This window comes from Phoenix dactylifera, chromosome 8, assembly GCF_009389715.1.
Source record: "Phoenix dactylifera cultivar Barhee BC4 chromosome 8, palm_55x_up_171113_PBpolish2nd_filt_p, whole genome shotgun sequence".
Classification (NCBI taxonomy): Eukaryota; Viridiplantae; Streptophyta; class Magnoliopsida; order Arecales; family Arecaceae; genus Phoenix; species Phoenix dactylifera.
This window is the reverse complement of record NC_052399.1, coordinates 26570929-26593533: the sequence shown is the minus strand read 5'-3', so window position 1 is coordinate 26593533 and position 22605 is coordinate 26570929. Positions and strand designations below refer to the sequence as shown.

Below are 22605 nucleotides of genomic sequence, written 5' to 3'. Positions count from 1 at the left end.
AGATGGGTCCTGACCACTGATCCATGTTATATTAAGGAATCACCCTCTAGGATGATTTCATCAAACTGCACAAAGATTATGGCAGCTATCAGGCCATGCCAAGCTATCATCAGCTCTATGATCGGAACAAAGCTAGTGTAAAGGGGAATCAACGCTGCATGAAGCACTTTGCCTTCATGGTTCCAGATAACATATCTAGCACTTGGACCCTCTGAATGAACAGAACTATCAAAGCTTATCTTAACATAACATAGCTGTAGGGTCTTCCAGGCAATGAGCAAGTTTTTAGAAGGAGACGCAAATATAGAATGTGGGAGTTAGTAGACCAATTGACAAAAAAAAAAAAGAAAACAGGATTTATTTTGTTTGTAATGTTTGCTTTTTGGTGTTTTGTATTGAGTGTATCATATGGGATCATATGGCCCTTAGCTTCCTTATTATAACTAGTAGTTATAAATGTTACGGTTTTTTTGATAAAAAGAAAAGGAGGAGTGTTTTGTGTAGCCATTCAGTGTCAAAAAGCTTCTACCATGTCAATGTGTTTTGGTTTTTAATATTTGTGTAGCCAAATAATTTAAGCAATTTTAATCTCCAACATCTGGTATCAGAGCTCGGCAGTTTTTAGGTATGGCTCCAAATATGTCTCATGTACCATGTACGGTTTTCAAATTTGATAGAAAAAATAACTTTGGGCATTGTACGGTTTTCATATTGTACATCTTAGATCCCTGCGATTTATTCACAATATCTAAGGAGAAGATCAAATACGCTGTCTCTGAATTGCATAGTGAGAAAGCACCTGGCCTGATGGTTTTGCAAGTAGGCTTTTTAGAGCTTAATAAAATTTGCTTTGATCACCATTTGCGAGGAGCTCTTCCAAGGCAGAGATGAGCTCAACAGAATCAACTATTCTATCATGGTCTTCATGCCTAAAAAAGAAGTAGCTCATCATCCTAAGGACTCCAGAATAGCATGTTCATATTTACAACTAAATCTGACTTTTTTCTAATATCAAAAACTAGGAAAGCTGAATTGAATTAAATTTGCAAATGGTTCGGCTCCACTTGTAATCCAAACCAAGCTATAATTGGTCTGATCGACTTTTTGGATTTGTAGGTTGGATTTTGGTCTTAAATATGAATATTTGGAAAACCTGGTCAGGTCTAGGTTATCTATTTTCCTACCTAACTCAGGCCAACCTGATACTCGAACTAAGTAAGTCTAAAATAGGTCAAAATGTTAGGTGATCATATCAGGGGCAAACGCAACTCAATGTAGCAACCCATAATATTAAAATTTCTGCCACCTCCGTTAGAAACTTTAGGTTCATAGGTTCAGTGTGGTGAAGACAAGAGGTTCGATGGTTGAATCACATTGTTACATGCAACATTAGTGATAGCATTACGTACCAATACTCTTTTCAGTTCTCTCCCCTTGTATATAACTAATTTGCTTCTTTAAATATAGAACAAAGAGTATACTTTCTTTTCCAGTACTCTCGTTGGACCAGAACATAGACCCAACCTGATCGAGACGCAAAGAAGTATTGGCTTTGGCCTGGATCATGCTTGACCAACCTGACCTAAATGATGCAATAATATAAATTATTTTCCATGGACAGCTAGTCTAGCAGTTGCACTTGGGTTTACAATTATGATCCGAATGTACACAGAGTCTGATCCAGGTCATGCTAGAGCGGGCCAGAATTCATTGTAGGCATAAATCCAGTCTGCCGAATGAGAAATACTGTGATCCTTTTACAGGGAGAGAAAAGCTAAAGGAAAAAAAAATGACACAATACAAGTTGGAGAGTTCTCATTGCAACCTGCATGAGGACTTAGATACCCTGAACAGCTGAGCTCTTTAATCCAAATCTGGAAGTTTGTCATCATCTCAACACAATTTCATCATTACATCTCTCTGTAAACTGCTCTTGCTCTTTCATGCCCAGCCTTAGAAGCTATTACTTTTGCAATCATGAAGTAACGCGCTTTTTTATTTTCTTTTCTGGTTGCTGCCATTGCTAAAGCTGAATTATTGCCTTGTTTTGGTCCACTTAGGGAGAGAAAACCTTCTCCCCTGAGTAAAAAAAGAGAAGGAAAGAAAAAGGAGCAGCAACCATGAGAAAAACTTGGGACCTATTCCCTCAGAGAAAGCTATTGACACTCCCCCAGCAAAAACCATCAGAGAAATATGAAGAGAGACAACTCTCTAATCCTGCGACGAGAAACAGCTCGCTGATCCTGCAAGTTTTTAGAGCTTGTGCCACTTTGGCTCTTGTTGGATGGTAATATCCGGAAGGCAATTTAAGCACTATTAGTGGTCAAGCAGCTGCATGGATGCATCCAACAGGCCATCCACCTATCCATGACACAGTTCTTTTTCCTCGGAGGAAAGGAAAAATAATAATAATAATAAGGATTCCACCATTCCACAATCACACCATGCTGGAACTAGAGTTTAGATCTTAATGGTTGTTCGAATTCCAACAGGATGAAAACGATCTTCAGTGAATTGTATCAGATCCTTTGTTCCCTTTCCCATCGTCGATAAATTCTCTCTTCCTAAACTGAAATAGAAAAACCCTCAATATTCCATTAATTTATTTTTGAAATTTGAATTGTTAATTTACAAGTATTACCAATAATATACAAGTACTACTAATAATATACAAGTTCACAATGCTACTAGGTAATCAATATTTTGAAATATAATTCACACAATATGTTTAATGAAGCAATCAATGTCAGACAATCCATTCTCCAGGCTATGTATCCATCATCATGCTTTCTTTTGAGAAGACTCTCTCTTCTTCTCCATTGTAAGAAATAGGCTGCCATCATAGACAGCTCTTACGGTCTCCTTGTGAAGCAATCCATCTTTGTCCTTACAGAGAGTGAACAAGATCTTCCATTCCGTCCAGCTAGCAAACCTGCAAACAAGTCCCAAAATGAATATGCTTATTGGACCAGTGAGAATGACTTAAATATACTTGTATTTGGCTAACAGTCGTAAGTATTGAATTTCTTAGACTCATGGCTTCCAAACCCTACCGTCCCTTGTAGTCATTAGGAACTCGATTTGCTTGAAGCATCTCATCCAACTCTTTCGATGTCAGTGTATTAGGATTAGTGTGAGCATGCCTCTTAAATATCTCCTCAAATTTTGCAGGAACAAACCTGAAATTTAAATAAATTAAGTCAAATCAACAATCTAAAATAAAAGCAAAAAAAATTGTAAATACTCATTTCTTCTACATATTTGATAAAAGGAAATTAAAAAAACCCATTATTAATTAAATGGGCAGGTGACTCCTGTAACAGTTCATCATGCTTTTTTCCCCAAAAGAAGTGGGGGTGGTGGGGGAGCTGGCTCTCTCTCACACAGTTCATCCGGGGAGCCAGAAAACATGTGAGTGCAGCGAAGGAAAGAGATTTTTTACCAAACTTGACAAACAAGCTATATATATAACACCCCACTAGATAAAAAGCATGTACTATGCCAAACAGACTAATCAGAACCCAGTTGGCTCCCCTTTCCTCAAGGGAGATTTTTGAGTTCGACTCAGGATAGCAGCATGCCTACCGTTATTTTCTCAAAAGAAAAAAAAAGTATGCATCATCAAACTCTTGTTTCCCAAGTTCTTAGTCGACCATTTGGTCGTTACCAACACAACCAATAGGAAAACACCTACAAGATAATTTAAACAAAAAGAAAGGAAGAATTATATTTTTATATTGCTTTGTACAACATTAATCTTGGTGACGATCTAAACAATGATGGCCAGTATTCTTCTTTTATCCCAACTTCTTAGTTGACCATTTGGTGGTTACCAACACAACCAATAAGAGCACCTACAAGATAATTTAAACAAAAAGAAAGGAAGAATTAGATTTGTATATTACTTTGTACAACATTAATCTTGGTGATGATCTAAACAATGTTGGCCAGTATTCTTCTTTTATAGTGGACACTTCATTAAGCAGGTTAGAACGTTAAATCTTTTCAGCAGTTATAATTTACTAATTCCTATAATTGTTGGATGATACAAGAACCTTCTGCAGCTATTTCCTAGACTAGAATGATAGGTGCACATGGCCTTAAGACAATCGGAATAATTGGTAAGGAGACAAATTTGGTGGTACAGGAAAAACACAATATTAAGTGGAGATGGATTTCGCCAATTTTAAGCTACTTGTACTGATTTTTTCAACTCTGGGTTACATTCGTTGATGGTTTGTTTTCTATTTGGTAGACTCTTGTCCACAAAAGGTGAAAGATACTATCATGGTCGGCTGCTATGGTAAGGTTATTGGATGCAAATAATATGATTAGGACAAATCTGCCTCATTCATCTCCTTCTAAGCCTTGAATTAAATCCCTGAATCTGATCTTTGTCTGCTGCTCTGTTGCCCATTTTCTAAGATGATATGGCTTCATGTCGCCAGTAAGTTGAAAGTTTGCAATTCTGTTGGTTCCCTTACCTCCTTGTGGCGCCGGGAGAAGAAACAGAATTAGAAGAACCCTAGGATTGGATGGAATCGTTGAGCATGCTTATTATGGCCATATGATGGTGATTTTAATGGGAAATTTTCCAAGCTTTGCTGCTGTTTTCACTGATTATGTTACCAAAGAAGTCAATTTTTTGATGGAATATTGAACACCAGATGCTCGTAGAAAGTTTGAATGCCAGATTGCTTTTTATGGTTACTTTTGTTGTGTGCTCTTTCATCTAATTGATTCTCTGAAATGAAATGAGGGTGTTTCTCATCTTTCCTCTACACAAATAAATGCATGAACATGCGTGCACACGCACATGCACAGACTTGCATGTGTTTGGTGTAATCTTTCGCTTCACAGACTCTTTAAAATGATTTCTAAGATCAGAGAAGTGTTCATATAACAGCAAATATTTGTAAGTTCAAGCCAAAAAAAAAATGGCAATAGGTATCTGGATTGTAGGCTAAACCAAACCCCATAATAGGTATCTGGATTCTAGGCTAAACCAAACCCCATAATTCATACTCATTTTGGGGCCTATTTAAAGGATTGGGCTGAAAATTCTATGGGATTCATAGGTTGAGCTAGTACAACCAACAAAATCATAGGATTACGGGCTAGGCTAGGCCTATATTCATAAATATGTAGGAGTAGCTTTGGAGTGGGTCAGCTTGAATTCCAACAGATTTTTTTTTTCTCCGCGGGCACACTTCAAAGCTACTCCTAGGTATTTATGAATATAGGCCTAGCCAAGCATGTAATCCTATTGTTTTACTGGTTGTACTGGCTCAACCCATGAATCCTATAGGATTTTCAACCCAATAATCAAAATAGGCCCTTAGTGTTAAAGTTCCGAATGAAGACATGGATTGTTCTCTTCCCTATAATCTTTTACTTTATATATTATTTTTAACTTGAGGTGAAAAGGGTTTTTTTCAAATAAAACAAATCAACAAAGCAAATTTTAACTTCCCGCATCAGGCACTTCACATTGACATATGAGCCATTTTTTGTCCATCTTTTAAGCTTGGAATCTACCATTTTGGACGCATGGGAAATTTCTCATTACACCTATTATTGAAGATCAAAGTTTGTTATATAGGTTTTGGGCACCATAGTGGTAGCTTGCCGATACAGTATGGGTCAACAAGGTATACCCCCCGTATCGGCACACAGTACACTACTAGAGGTGAGCCTATGGACTACTGAACCAAGCCGAATCGGCCGGTTTAGCCCAAACCAAACCGACCTGGTCTCCAATCGGGTCGGTTCGACGTTAGAAAACGGTTCCGGCCACCTAGGGTCAGAAATGGCCAAAATTGGCTAGAACAAGACGGAACCAGTTTCATCCGTTTCGACTCGGTCCGGACCATTCCGGTCGCCAACCGGTACGGATCTCAGTACTGGTTTGGCAAACCTTGGGTGGGACAACATCTATACTATATATTGATAAAATATTGTAGTGAGGCCCTGTACCACAGTAGTACCTTACCGATACATTATGGAATGTCTAGTACCAGGCAGTACGTCTTGTTATTGCTAACTTGGTAGGGATTGCCTCATACATTAAAATCACAAGGTCTCAACTCTATTATGTTTAAAGACATGATGGAAGATGTATTCAAGTAGGTAAATGTTAACTATGAAGCCTTGTTAGATTGAGAATGGGAGTTAAATTCCTTCCAAGAACCCACTCATCACTCTCTCTTATGGGAACAAGCAATTCAATCTAAATCACCTATGTCAAACAATTCAAATAGGTTCCTAACCGCATATTTATAACTATTGACTATTGAATTAATCTAAAATATATCAGCGCAAAGATGGTTATTGTTAATCATAAATATAGAGGGTTTCACAATACAATCCTGACTTGTCAAGTCTATGGTAGCAAAGAATGATATCATATCCCAACTATCCATAGTGTAAGATTGTAAGAACCCTTATGGGCGTGTGTTTAGTCTCACATGAGCTATATACTGGATAGATCTTGGATAATTATACAGAGTCAAAGAACTCAAATAATGCCTCTCAGCTAGCTTTTCTAGATAAGGTCTAGATTGTTACAAATGGTATCAGAGTGAATCCAGCCTATAGCCCATGTGGACTAAAAGGCAGACACTATAGAACAGGCCCATTTTGGCAAACCACGGGCTAATTATGATGTTTATGATAATATGTTTGATACTTATAATTGGATTTGAATAAATTTGGATCTTTAGCCTGACGAGGATGCCAGAGCTTAAACAAGGAGAGTATGTGAGAACGCGTGTGGGCGTGTGTTTAGTCCAGTATAGGCTATCTATTGGGTTGATCTTAAATACTTATATATGGTCAAGGAACTCAAATAATACCTTCCGACTAGCTTTTTAGGTAAAGTCCTGAATTGTTACAAAGACTCATGAGGAGATGATAGCACAACTTTATTTTGACTGCAGAAAGCTTATAGAAATATAGGGACATCTTAATGTATGGGGACGACTTCAAAGTTTTGTTCCAGGAGTACATGGATGTAGTAGTTTGTTTAGTTGTTCCAACAAAGATCAGTCTTTGGTTGTGATGAAATGCTCAATAGGCTATGTAGCAAGGATGATCAAGGACCCAAACAATGTAGTTTTTAACCAAGAAGGATGCAGACCAAACAACTCTGCATCAAAAACTATAGCCATGGCAAATGAATTCCATAAAGAATATGTATAGCAAGGCACTAAATGATGTCCCAAGAGATCCAAATCCCAAGTGTAGCTACAGGATGCATTGCATCATGCACCATATCAACAAAAGGTGTTGATCGATATTGTTTCATATATTGCCTGATACACACCTAGTACTACCTATTTTGGCCTCTAAAATTATTTTTTGCTTTTTCCTTTTGTTTCATTGTTTAAATGCTGCCTTTTGCAAAAAATATAGTGAGTGTATTAGTTTAAGTGCATCCGCCATCTTATTTGATGTGTATTGAAGTTTCTTATTGTTAGTTTATTACATAATACAACTTGCTATTAGAAGTACAATGAAAAATATATGTATATATAAGCATTGACAACTGAAATACAATTAGGATTTTGGAAATCACTGAGTTGATGAATAATACTTGTAAGGTCCTACCACATGGCCCAGCCCATCAGCCTGACTTATTGGCCTAGCTTGGAGCTGGAAAAGCTTGCTCTAAAAAGAGACTCTTGCTCGAGTCAAAGGAGACCGACTCCGGCTCCTTCCCAACTTTGCCGGAGATTAGGAAACCCTGACCTTCGACTTATTTAATTTATTATTTGAATTATCTAGTAAAGATATTCATTACATATTGGGCTGTTGAGCTCATTATTTGGTCACTCTTTCTTTATAGATCCAAAGAACTAGTTGCTAAAAGGGTAATTCTATGGAAGTATGAGTAGATACGAGAACGGAATATTCGGCATAGCCTGAAATTAGAATTGTTTCCTTAGTATAAATATTGAAAATATTTTTATAGAATTCTTTCTTTGATTTAACATCTGAGAACAGCTGATATTGGACTCTTGTGAACAAAATTTTTGAATTTTCTTGTAAGTTTTGGTCCCGTTAATTATTAAATTTGGGATTTTGGTTGCCTAGATTTTATTCCACTGCCTTATTTATTCTATTATGATATCATGATGGATGCCTTGCTTGCCTGTTTGGTGATACCTATGCATATGCAGTGGTTTCCATGTCTCTGATTCATAATTTCTGGTTTGGGCATGATAATACTAAAGATTATCAAGATTTAAGATAAAATACTCTAATACTAGTATTGTGTTGATAAGTGAACAAAAATAATCATGTTTCAACATAAGAATGTTGGCCCTTGCGTCAATTACATATCAAGATGTGCATTAATAATCAAAACATAATAAGCCATCTTTTACATAGAAGAATATATATGTGCATGTGCGATACTAGAATATGACTTTTCTATTGAAGATTTAGGTGTTATTTTGTCATTTTAGTTTAACGGCTTTGTGTACTATGATATGCAACTTTTATTATTAAACTTTAGAGTTTTAGAAATATTTGGATCAATTAAAATTTATAAGCCATTAAGATTTGAGTAATACGTTAATATTTAAAACATGAAACTTTACAGAATCCCAAAAATTTGGAATTTGAACTAAACCCAAGTAATCAACTTTTTATTCTTAAAGAATTTAATTTTTGAGTGGTTTATTGAACTCAAATAGGGGGTTGTTCTTTATTAGTGTCGTATATTCTAGGTAAATGGAAACCATTTACTTAAATGGTATATACGTAAAAGCTCAATACTTGGTCTATCTGTTAGTAGTCTACCTCTTCGAGTTTTGTTCCCACCTTCAAATGGTAGAAAAAATAAAAGAACATGTTCTAAAAACATCCTAAGCAGTACTAGGTGGTATTGCCCAATTCAGTGCAAGTTAAGGCCAATTCAGGCCCAACCTTCCCTAATAAAAGCAGCCTAGACCTAGTTCAGCTATTTTGAGGGCATACTTGCTCGTACAATACCAATTCAAGACTAGTCTAGTACAAATCGGCCACCATAGGATTTGTATACATAAGACTAGTATGCTGACCACAAAAAACATATACGGGCAACACTTAAGGCCATGGGCAACCAGCTCAAGGTTGGTTTAAATTAGCCACTAATGCCTTAAGTAGTAATCCAAGTAATGTGTTTTGCTATATGTTGTTTTCAAAGATGACCACAAAAAACATATACGGGCAACAGCTAGTTGGGTTACTGTAGTAACCCAAGACCTTACTCATAAAGGCTAGATTGAAAGTATTGTTTGTGCTCTTTGGCCCTGTATAAGTACACAAGATCTACCCAATGATACAGTAACCCAAGAGCTTACTTATAAAGGCTAGATTGACAGTATTCTTTGTGCTCTTTGGCCCTGTATAAGTACACAAGATCTACCCAATGCATATGACGATGTGAAACTAAATACATGCCTGCATAGATCGTGTAAGCCAAACTAAAGGTCCAAATTCATTCATCCAGTGACAAGTACCACAAATCCTATCGCAAATGCCATCATCAGCATGTGGTCAACCTAAATGGGCCCATGTTATAGTGTCCCCTACTCCACATGTGCCATGGGCTAGGTCCACTCTAATCCCATGTGACATAACCCAGGACCTCATCTAAAAAGGCTAGGCGAAAAATATTGTTTGAGTTTCTTTGCTTTATATAAATACTCAGGATCTACAAAGTACATAGCTAATATGGGATAACCACAAACTTGCATGGGGCATCAAAGTTGCAAAATTAGATCCAAGTTTTGCGTATCGGTGCAACACTAGCACTATGTCAGTACGGTATGGTACAGGATCTTTTTAGTGTATCGAATGTCGGCATGCCACTGGTATCGAATGCCGGTATGGTATGGTATGCCTCGTAGTGGTACGGCGAGCCATGTTTGGATCCTAATATGGAGAACTAGTTGCCATTAGAGAGGCAATTAAAGAAGCATTGCAATTTTTAGATAAAACGGTTTGGGTAGTGATGGATGCACATTGCTTGATAATTTAACACTTATGATCTCAATTTCATGGGATGGTTGTACCTATATCCCAAGACAAGCCAACATAAGTAGATTGGCTTGCTAATTGAGTCACATTTACAAGTTATGGGACTTCATGCAAAGGACCTATTTTGCATCTAATAGGGAGTACAAATTCATAAAGCTCGAATAATTTGCTGGATAAGACTTTAAACTCGAAAATGAAAAAAGATGGGGCTACTTTGAGTAGAATATTGCTGAGAGAACAGGTATGAGAGAGTTTTTGGTTCTTAAAAGAACTGTTCAATGATGAGTTTCAAAGTCTTGAACAAAGGCTGACATTTTGGCATCAGTAATTCCAAGATCTGACTTCTTCTCATATTATTTGGTTGCTGCTATATGTCAAAAAGAGGCCTCTCATCAATCATTATGGACAGTAAAGATAGTTCTATGTAATTTTTGTTGGGAATCTTATAAGGTAACCTAGGAATTATGAAGGAAGAGGAACTGAGAAAAAGAGATTGGCAAGGAGGCTAAGGAAAGAACACCAAAATCGAAGATCTTCAAAAGGTCTTCACTAATGGTAGTCACTTTATTTCTCTTCTAATTTCCACCAAAAGAAGGCATATCAATGTTGAATGTGCAGTTTACTTTCTTTAAGAGGTTACAGATTGTAAGGAAGCTTAAACTTCCAGGTGAACCAAATAAAAGTCTTGCTCATATATAAATATCGTAATTGTCAACGCTTGTACATGTACTGTAAATTCTATTTATGTTTTGATTTCACTTTTGTTGCCCTATCTTTTGCAATTGTAATGGATGTCTAACCGCAATGTTTGACCATATTTTTCAAGAAATCCCCCAAACTAGGCGGTTCAGAGGGGAACTAGTGGGAACAGCTCGGTACGCATTGGTTCAAACCCCCCCCCCCCCAACCCCCCCTTCTTCTATTTCAATAATAAAATAGGGCCTGCTGAATTGGGGTGAACCAGAAGTTTCAAACCCACCCCCCTTCTATTTCAATAATAGAGTATGGTCTGCTGAATCGGGGTGAATCGTCTGATTCACCCCATACAGAACTGGTACCATACCAAACCAGTAACCGACAGGTACCAGTACCAGTTTGGCTAACCTTGGTTTATAGATTCCAAAATCTTTGTTTCCAAACAATTTTCTGTAAAGGTTCCGATGAAGCTATACATTTATTATTATTACTTTGGTTTTGTCTCAAGCTAGTGAGTTAGTTCAGAATATAACAATCTATGCAAAGAGAAATCAGTTGTATGAATTTTTCATTTTATGTTTAGTACATGTATTGATTATCTTTCAATTAAAAAACACCATTATTTTGGAATGAGTGTGTTTATGAAATATCAAATACAAAATGTTAATGTTAATATAATTCTAAAAGATGTTCAAGCAATTTTTTTGAACAATCTTGCCATGTAGTAATTATAGAAAGAGATGATGTATATGATGCTACCTCCCGTCGCTATCATAGACACCCGAGTCACTCCCATGTTTGCCTTTCTCGATGTTTGTTATGTAAATAGGGAGAAGGAGTGAAGGTATTTTTCCCTATACGATGTCAACAAAAAGGTATATTCAGAGTATTAAAAGAAACTGGATATGCTGCAAAGTAAGCTTTACAAATTCCCAATAGATTATACATGTCAATTGAGGTCCATAAGGCAAGCAACTATTAATTTGAAAAGGAGTTAAGAAGTAACTATTTGTGTTTGAAAGATAACAATTAGTCCAAGAAATGAACTGAAATGAAATGAAAAACAACTAATATCATGTGCAAGGATCATCTTCACAGACTCCATGAGTTTCCACATATTGATTATGACTTTATAAGAACCTTACTTACATGTTCCCACATGTCATCAACACAGAACAGGGGTAAATATGTTTATACTATATGTGTCCATCATATGGATTCATATCAACCCAAAGCAATGCATAAGCATGTGGACCATTATATTCAAATAAGTGCCAGCAGAACATTATACCCAAGGTTCGTCGTCTCGATACCAGACCCTGTACTAGTTCCACACTAGCACAATATTGGTACGGTATGGTATGGGGTGTTTTCGGCAACCGAGTGTCAATACGCCTCTCATACCATATATCGATACCGAACTGGTATGGTAAGATATACCCCGTACCACTCTATTCAGGCAGGTACGGCATGCAAACCATGGTTATACCTAACTTTTCCATTTTAAACTTATGCTTGACCGTATAAAGAACCTTATTTATATGGGTGATAGTATGCAATTTTTCTTAATCTTTTTGTTATCCATTCCTATAGTAGGTAAGTGTCACAAATGTATCACAGAAGTATCTAAGCCATTAAAAAAATTTGAAAAATAGTTACCTAAAATAAAATTTCGAAACCAACAAATACGAATATATGATACATATCCAAGATAAGCACATCATATGAAATTTCAACTATCCGCGCTTCCTAGCTCAATATCAATTATTTTAGTTGTCTATCACCAAAAATCATTAAGAATTTTATGCATCATCATCATCAGACTGAATATATTAATAATGTTAAAATGTTTCCCAAAAAAAGGCAATACATAGCTTTGAAAAATATAGAGTTTAATGAAGATCCTCTAATGGAAAGACATGAAAAAAAAAAGAAACTTTTGTTAAATCAAGAGGTAATTTTTCATGAAGCTGTTTTCCTTATGCCACAAGAATGTCGTGCGGGAAAAATTGCTGAATAAAGGAGAATTTCCTCCTGATCAAAAAACAAAGTAGGAGCCTTTATTCATCAAGGAAATACTGTAGTTAGTTTGTCCACGAAAACAGCATTTGGGATTTTGGTGTAGGAAACTGTTCTGAAAAGAAATGCATTTTCAATCATAAACTATTTGGATCTTTCTTGAGCTAACTCAATGTGCAACAAATGAATGGGAAGCCACAAGTCGTATGTTGACTGAAGATATAGAAATATCTCTATAATGGAAATTGAATTTCTGACCAATTTGGTGATTTGCAGTATAACCCATATAGGCTTTAATTTCTTTTCTTTTTCTTCTTTTTTGGCTAAGAATCAAGGCTTTATATATTAGTTCTAAATTAAGCCATCGGGATGAAAGATAGAATTTAAAGTATATCCTAGAAAGAGTCCTCTTGGATGTAAGTAGTTGATGTAATAATTTCCTATGGTTTTACCGTCATATATGATGGCAACAATACATAAATGTTAGCAATTTAATGATGAACTTTGTACAATTTGTATTTAAAAAAAATATGTCTTCTTGTTTATCCCATTTATGGACTTACTTTGAAATCAATTCCTTTATGACATAATAATATGATCCTAGGGCTAAAAATAAGACATAAACATCTTTTTCAAATGTCAAATTGACATTCTAGCCGTAATGCACTCATGCAACCATTTGTTATAAGGATCCATAAGATTTTGTTAAAATGAATCCTGGACAAGATATCGTTGAATGCAGATGGAAACAAAAGGTAGCGAACTACTTATGAAAAAAGAAGGGATAGTGATGGAAGAATATTGGTCATCCCAACCTCAAGTTATCCCGACCTTCTTGACCTCAGACTTAACCAAAGTCATTGACCTCGGTATTGGCCGATGTGCTATACTAGTCGGTCTTGCCCAGGAATAACACCAAAGGCCATTGAATGGGTTATGATCATGGTTTTGGAAACGGTTACAGCAGTAAAGACACGATCAATGCGATGATCGCTACTTGAGGATCGTGGATAGCCGTTCCCATGCGGTTAATGCATGATTAGCCATTGTCGTGCAGTTATGACGCTACCCGATAAATCAGAAAATGGATACCACACTCAACCTATATAGAGAGATGACAAAGGAACCCTTAGATAAGCAATACTACGCTCCTCTATATTCAGTCTCTCTCTTTTTCACTGTTGCTCTAGATCTCTGACTTAAGCATCGAAGGATCCCCCACCGAAAATCTTCAAGCAAGTGGACTTTTTTGCAGATCAATTCCACCTTCCCCCTCGGTTCCAGCTGGCCTCAGCGTACCTCGGTCCTAGCCGACATCGGTGTACCTCGGTTCCAACCAATCTCAGCACAGAGACTGATCTCAACCCAGATTCTAGTAGCAACAAGTAGTTTGTAATTTTTTTTCTTTTCTTCCTCCTACATTTTTTCCTTTACATTAACCAGAACACTCCATAAGCTTTATTAGTTGCATCATTTTATCCACTTCACATATCTTCTTAGGCTATTCTTGAAGCTTTTGTTCCCTTCCTCCTCTTTCTTTTTTAATGTAACCAATCTTAGTTAGGTATAGCTTTTTCAACTGTAGTAGATAAGTGCTACTAAACTGATTTTCAATAAAAATCTCAACTTCTATTTGCCAACTTAGCCTTTCAATTTGACTAATAAACTTCCAGGTTAAGTAACATTTTTGTTTTTATTTTTTTGAGAGAGGAGGATGGAGAATAGTGTTGGGAATAGGTAGTTAAATTGAAATTAAAAAAAAAAAAAAAATCATATATACCCTTGTAAAAAAATCCAGAACGTACAGGGCGAGTTTTGGGGCCAAGCTATGTAACATGAAGCTTTTCTCAGACTACCAAATTATAATGTGAAATCCATATGGACCCATATAGTATAATTCTTAATTATAAACTCACTGTTTAACTTGAATTTTGTGGACCCACATTCCGTAATACCTCTGAAATGTTAAAACCCAAGCCTTTTGATTCGTACTTACACTCTGATCATTCTGTAGTCACATAAATCCCAAAAAAAAAAAAAACAGACTTGCCTTGATCCAAACTAAAAAAATTCCACCTTAACTGGAGCTAATCCAATATTTAGATATAGATTTTATGTAAAATTGGAATTGTATTCAAGTGAAAGTTCATAGAATGGACACCAAATACTTGAAAAATCCAACGAGCAGGATTCCCACATAACACCATTACAAGAAAGAGTATAGAGAAGAAAGGAGAAGAACAGGAAAAACGAGAACGTACAGGGCGAGTTTTGGGGCCGAGAAGCCGTTAATTAGGACGGCGCTCAACGTGGACAAAGCAACACCGCACCCAATCGCACGAAACCCTAACAAAACAAAAAATAAATAAAATCCGCATGGCAGTTCGACACATACTTCAGTCAGTTTAGTGAAGAATGAAAAATTAATAATAATAAACAACAAAAGAACGTGAATATGAAATGAGACACGGGAGAGAAAGAGGAGACCTTGGAAGGTCTCCCAGGGAAAGATGATTCCATCTTTGTTCCGGTCAAAGAAGGCGACATGCTTCTGCAGCGGAGTCAGGTCACCGCTGTTTATCTCCTCCTCCTCCCGTTCACTCCCTGTACATGACATTCCCAAATTAATAGGAGAAATGTGGTCACAAAAGAAGCCATGAGATCTATTTGGTTGGAAAAATTCATGGAGAAGTAGTACCATCAGAAGGTAACGATGAGGACGCCATTGTAGAGAGAGAGAGAGAGAGAGAACAAGGGAAAGCAATGTGGCCTTGTCCCAGAGTTCTCTCGATCTTTATAAGAAGAGAGAGGGAGGAGAATGGAGAGAAGTAGGGTAGGCCCATGTCATGTCATGAGAGAATAGCCATTGCTTTGCTTCCGTGGGGTGGTTTGCTTTCCCTTTCCACAAGCCCCATCGAGTCATTGAGTGGAAGCGATCGCCCGAGCAACTGAAATTAGCTCCGCACGGCAATCCCCTTGAGGAGCCGTGAAGGCAACAAAGACCGCTCGCAGAACAGCTATTTGAATATTTCTACAGAAGTAAATTAAAATTTCTGTAGGATTCGAACCTATTAGCCCACCTAATTTATGTTTTCTAAGAATATATCCAAACTTAGCCCAGGTACTAATCTTTAAGCTGTAGAAAGAAAAAAAATCCATAAAATCATGCTTAAATAGGCTATTCAATTCACGAATTCTACAAAATTGTCAACCTAATCATAATAACAATATCGAAATAGACCCTAATTTTTTTATACAAATTAAATTATTAAATATATAGTACCAATCATATCAGCCATTATAAGTGGACGAATATAAGAAGGAATCAAGTTGAGTAAAGAGTAGTCTTCATTGGCTCCTCCTTCTGTGGATTTGTCTACTGGTTGATTGCCCTCTCTGAACGTATGAGTTGCATGGAAAAGAAATAGCGGTTGCTTGGAGTACACTATGTCCATGAAAAATGGATGGCTTGGGATCATACTTGCATTACTATGATATACATTAATCCAACCTCTGACTGTTGCTACCAAATCTCTTCGCTTGTCACCCAGGAAAATGATGACTTCCAGGATGGTGAAGTGCACTAATTTGGACGCCAAGTAATTAGAGGGGATTACTTGATTCTCAAAGTTATGGAAAACAGTTGAAAAGATAATTAGTTTTGGGCTCTAAAGAAATTGTTGAACTACCTGTTTTATGTGACACTCGAGGATTGGAGTGCTATACAAGGGCAGATAGATGTTAAGCAGGATGGCAACATTATTCAATCAATTACAACATAAAATTGGTGACCTAGATGGTTATAGAATGGATGATCTTCAGCATTTTCATAGAAAATTCAGAATATGATTTGGTGAATTATCAACTGCTACGTCCAAAACTAGTAAACTAAAAGGCAATAGAGCAGATGGCCTTCGGCATAACGATATGAATCCAAACCAATGTGTAAAATTCGATTTAGCATGAGCCCGAGAGATGAACCATGATGGTATCTACTTAATGGCCTTCTTGTAAACTTGGAACTTTTGAGGGCTAGTCCCGTTTTTCTAACATTATTATTCCAAGGCCATTAGCATGTTCAATAGACAAGAACCATGTAGATATGAACCCCATGTCAATAGAGAGCTCCCTGAAAGAGAAGATCATGGAGATACCTACAACACAATTATGTCAAAAGGCGAAACTGGCTAAGGCTCCATTTGGCAGAGCTTTTGGTAGGCCAGAAAGCATTTTCTAACCCTCCAAAATAACTTTTAGATGGTATATATAAAAAAAAACCGGAAAGTTATTTTAGCTTTACAGAAAGCTAAAAAAGTCTACTTGTAAGAAGCTCCAAAATAGAACTTTTTCGAAAAGTACTTTTAGCATGCATTGGAAAGTTGTTTTAGCTTTATGTAATTTTTTTTTAACCAAAATACTCATGATAAAATTATATAATTATAGGAAGTGTCTCTTTATATCATAATGCATGAAGAAAGAAATCGTGCAGAGAAAAGGAGAAAGGCGCTTTTACGAGCCCCAATACATATTAGGAATCCTAATCGGCTTTAGTTTTCTTCCTTACCACATGATCAAGGTATTATTTCTTTCCTCCAGTTATTTATTATTCATCTGAGGATTTTGATTTTTTTTGGCTTCGTTCTTCATTTTATCCCAAAGAGACCAATGGTATTAACAATGATCCGTAATGGAGATAGACAAAGCCCTCTCATCATTCCCTCTCTTCCATCACCCAATAGATCTCCCATTCTCTCCTTCCAAATGCCTCTCATCAACTTCTTTTTTTCTCCTCTTTCTCATCATCCTCCATCACCCACTCTCTTCCTGTTTATCCCTCTCTCTCTCTCTCTTGTGCCGAAATGCCGACCTCGACCTCACGGTTCACCGTACACCGTGACATCGCAATCCACCCCCTCTCTCCCTCTCTATCCCTCTATTTATCTCTCTTGTGCACCGACCTTGATCTCGCAGTCCACTGTAGAGCGTGATATGTGATCCACTTTTCAACGGAGACCGTGATATTGTGGTCCACCGTAGACTGTGATGCTGTGAAATCTATGCACTAATCATTATGATTTTTTTATGATAAAATACATTACTTATTAAGCTATTACTTGTTAAGTGATTTCTCCTAATTATTTTCTCCTAATTGTAGTTCTTGCTTGGTTTTTTTGAATTTTTCTATGATCAAAGATATAAACTCCATTAGAAAACCTTTGGATATCAGTAACTTTAGAGTGATGGAGGTAAAGAAGTTATCTATTGTTTTTTGAATAAGCTTCTTTCTTAGTTTAGAAGCTATGTCTATGATCATGTCTTGCTTTAGAGTATTATAAAACTATTTCTGCTCATTCGATGTGATTTAGGATTTCTATAATATTCTTTTTCTAGGTGATGAAGACCTTGCCTATCCATTCAATATTCTAGTTCCAACACTAATCATTATGTCTACAAAGTCATTGCTCAATATGTTTACATTCTTATGAAGTTTTATTTTTCAGTAGTTCATATATATAATATTAATTTAATTGACAACTTTAGAATTCTGTAGTAATTTGTTACTTAGTGGTCCCTATGAAATCTATGCAATAAGTTTACTTATTGATTAATTTAATTGACATCCTTAGAATTCTATAGTAAATTGTTATTCAGTAGTCACTATGAAATCTATGCAATAAGTTTACCTGTTAATTATATTTTTGAATACACAAGTAATTTTGTTTATGTACAAGAAATGGATATATTTGTAAGTTATATATGTACATATTTTATATGTATATAAATTGTACATATTTAGATATGTTTTACAAGGTGTCTTATGATTATGGATGAAATCATGATTTATGATTGACAAAATGTCTCATGTGTTTGTTGTTGCATTGTATAAAAAACAAATGCATAAGAAGAGCCAAAATACTGGTCTATCAACCCAAGATGAGAAGAATGAGAAGACTATTTGGAATGACAAATTGATGGAAAGTGAAGGACCAATGGTGGTCATCTTAGTTGACATGATCGTAAGAATGTATAAATATGGCTTTGCTCATTTTTTTTGAAAAATTTGCGTTAAATTTGCTAATAATAAAGTTTTGCAATAAGTTTCTTTGTATTTACAAAAAAAAAAAATGTCTATCCACCACCTCTGCATCAAAATATTATATGAATTCACAAATTCAAGAAATTATTGACTATAAAAATAAGTTGTCGTGAAATACTTTGGTTGCTATTCGATCTATAGAAAAGTTGTACATTGTTGCTTAAATATGTACATTTATCGATGAGTAGATTAGAAACACAAATTGCTCTGATTGTACTCTTGGAACAGGAGGGAGAGGTTGTTTTTGATCCCCATCAGGAATCAAAGGTTAATAAAAAAGAAATTAAAGATTTATTTGTACTAGATTCGAACAAATTTCAGGTACAATAGAAAATTGTAAAATATCTAATGTAGGTTGATATAATTTTTTTTTATGATATGGCTCAGCATTATACTTTTTATGGATGGATTAAAAAAATATTAATTTCTAGGGGGTAAATTTACATGTAGAACTGTTCTAAAGATGATTGACAGTTATTATGGTTAGTGGTATAAACCATGATATAACTGTAGAGATGTTGTAAAAATTTATGGGGATAGTTTTTAATGTAACCACTGTGGCAAAAAGGATCAACCTTTGGTACCATAATAAAATTATGTTACTACTACCTTTTCTTTTAAATTTTTTAAAAGAAAATGCATTCACATTTCAACATTAAAATAGTACTTTTTTTATTAACTGCTGTAAAGGTGTAAGTTGAATGCAGATATTGAGGATAAAACTGATGTTGCGAATTTCATAATATTCGGCAAATTGGCTCAACAATTGATTTGCGTACCAATGATTAACCTCGCTACTAACAGAAGATCAGATAGATTCATTGTTCCTCCTATCATTGAAAAAATACTCAATCTCACCTATATATTTCAAATTATATTTGGATTGTAGAATTTTAGTACCAATGTGGTTAATTTGAAAGTAACAAATATTTTTTTTCTAGAAAGAAGAATTACAAGCACCTGATCCACAACAGACTCTTAATGTTGGCCCTTCTTCCTCTTGGTTTCCGGAAGAGGCTGTTATTTCCACTCCCGAAAAATGTATCCGTGCCGAACTTTTTGAAGATGGAACTCCCGAAAAAAAATACATTGCATGAGTAATATATCTTTCATACTAATCAACTTTTTCTTTGTAGTAATCATAGATAGTTAATGTAAATTCAATTTTTTTTGTAGCTTCTTGAACTATCATTTTTTCCCTTTTTTAAAAAATACAGGAACCTGTCCGAGCTCCCTTCCAAAAAAAGAATACATACAAGGTGATCCAATATACATGGTATTATATCGTAAACATGGTTTCGTCTTAGTTCCTAAACATGTTCTTCTATTTTATCACTTGCTCATTCGACAAAACATGGAGAAATAATGAATGGGTACCGAAAACTGCATAATACTCATATATAACTTGAGGTATAACTTACCGAATAATATGTAATCTTTATTTCATTAACTAACTCAACTTACAATGTCTCACAATTCTAACATTAATCCAAGTTAAAATAAAAATTTAATAAACTCTAATCTAAGATAAGTTGTGCCATAGTTCTTCTAGTCACTCTCCTATATTGAAAATCTCGATGGCTAGTTCTCTGAATCGGACAAAAAATAAGAAATTATATAATGAACTAAACAACCTAATAAGCAATGATCATATAGCTAAATAAATCAGACAATATAATAATTTGTAGAAAATAAGCATATATGTGAATCAAATCTTTCTTAAAATATTAAATTTCATTCATGAATTCAAATTCTTTCACATACTAAATTCATCTTATCGATCCTGAGCTATGACCACATGTTTTCTATGGCAGGATCATAACACTGACTAAATTTTTTGCGGTGAGCTATGTATCATCTTAAAACAAAGTCCTTTAGGGCCGCTGGTCTACTAGCGGTATGTCACTAATCATTTTGGATAAGATCTTCATGACAAATCATGTATCAATGTATTAGCCCCTATTGGCAGGGTCCTCAACATAGCCAGGTCATAATTCAAATAGTTATAGGTTCCATATTCTAGTTTCAAAATCCTAAGGTATCAAATTAATCAATTAAATCCATAATAAAATCATATATTGCCATAATATTTTAAAATAATATATTTTATAATAATATACTATCCATCAAATTCATGCATCATGAATAATACCATTCAAAGTTATAAATATAAAATAATTTAATGATTGCTAATAAATTTAGAAAAAATAATATATTACTTATCTTGCAAATACAATCCAACTAACGGATCTAATTAATTTTTTTTAAAAAAATTTAGAGCCTGATATCCAAAAATTATATTTTTAAAAAACTCTCATCATAATATATAAAAATTTAAATTCTAACACCATTACAAGACTGACCAAGTATGAGTGCCCGGCACCCCAATTGGTTCGATCAAAGAATAATCATCGAATCATGCTCGATCTAGGACACAAATAGTTCAATAAAGATTGGGGTAATCAAATCTAACAGTATTTGGCAAGGGCTAAGATAGAACTGACATGGCCCACAACGACCCTACATCAGGATCTTTCACTGGAGTCAATTCAAAATCACTGTAAAAAGTCCCTATTGGATCCGACTATCTTAGAAAAAGTAGAGAGAGAAAGTTTTGGTAGAGAGAGAAAGTTTGGTAGAGAGCAAAAATTCAATAGAGAGAAAGTCCAGTATAGAGGAAAGAGAGAGGGAACAATCTTTTCTCTCTAACCAAAAAAGAGAAAGGAAAAGGATGGTTGCAGGTGATGCCCGAGATTAGGGACCCATGGCTAGCGGATGGTGGCAACCGGCAGCGAGGCAAAACCTTCCTAAAATAGGGGTTCGCCCCCCTTAACCTATGGAATAGAGGCATTCTAATGGCAGGGACTCCAGCCATGGCTTTCAACCACTACGAGGAATGAGAAGAAGGTCCCGGCGACAAGCGTCGACGACAGAGGTAGCCAAAATCGGAAGTAAATAGGGCCAATTTTCAAAAATAGGAAAAGTAGAGCATCCCCTTTTTGCCCAAAATTCGGCGATCACCGGCCAACATTGAGGCTCCAAAGAATTTGAAAGAAAGAGAGAGTGGGTGGTTCGAGGGGGACCGAGTTCTTACCTGGTTCTGAGCAACATTTGGACTCGGCGGTGGTTCGTCGGCAACCGAGCTTTGGAGGGAAAACCGAAGAGGTCTCCGACGAAGAGCTCTGATTGGGGCGAGTTTCTTGGCAAGGTAGAAGAGAGGATCGGGAGGAGCTCTAAATAGAGCTCGGTCACAATCGGAATCCGACCCAGAGTCAGATTTCGTCCCACCATCTCGGAGAGGAAGAAGACTCCCATCGAGAGTCCTCTTCTCTCCAGGCACGTGCCAATTTTTTTTGTTGGGCCAAAGTGACTGAGCCAGTCAAGTGAAACGGACCCAATTTGCTGGCTTTTACATTCTCCCCTCCTAAAAGAAATTTCATCCATGAAATTTTTCTCACTTATACTTTTAAAAATTTAGAGATACATAGTTCTAATCTCATCCTCAAGTTTCCAATAATTCTACTTATCAATACAACTTTATTATTATTTCTTATAATAAGAATACGGCCCAATACCTCCGGACTTGATTTTTCAAGCTTGTCTCTTATAAACGAAGAACAACGTATTTAATAAGAATATCAAGTTTGTTTGTCAAAATATCAACTACTCTTGATTAACCGATCTATCACAAGATTAGATTTTAAACAATTCTAATCCATCCTTAGTAGAATATTCATCAAAGTCGATTGATAACCTCACTTTCTTTC

General features: G+C 35.8%; 1 protein-coding gene across 1 annotated transcript; it reads right to left on the bottom strand.

The window, feature by feature from the left end:
* Nucleotides 1–2565: 2565 nt before the first annotated feature.
* Nucleotides 2566–15738, bottom strand: LOC103696186 (probable peroxygenase 5). The gene is given in 7 exon segments (XM_008777724.4): nt 2566–2932; nt 3054–3179; nt 11482–11576; nt 15003–15025; nt 15028–15087; nt 15229–15345; nt 15440–15738. Coding segments are annotated over 7 exon segments (717 nt in total). The 5' UTR covers nt 15585–15738; the 3' UTR covers nt 2566–2781.
* Nucleotides 15739–22605: the final 6867 nt, after the last annotated feature.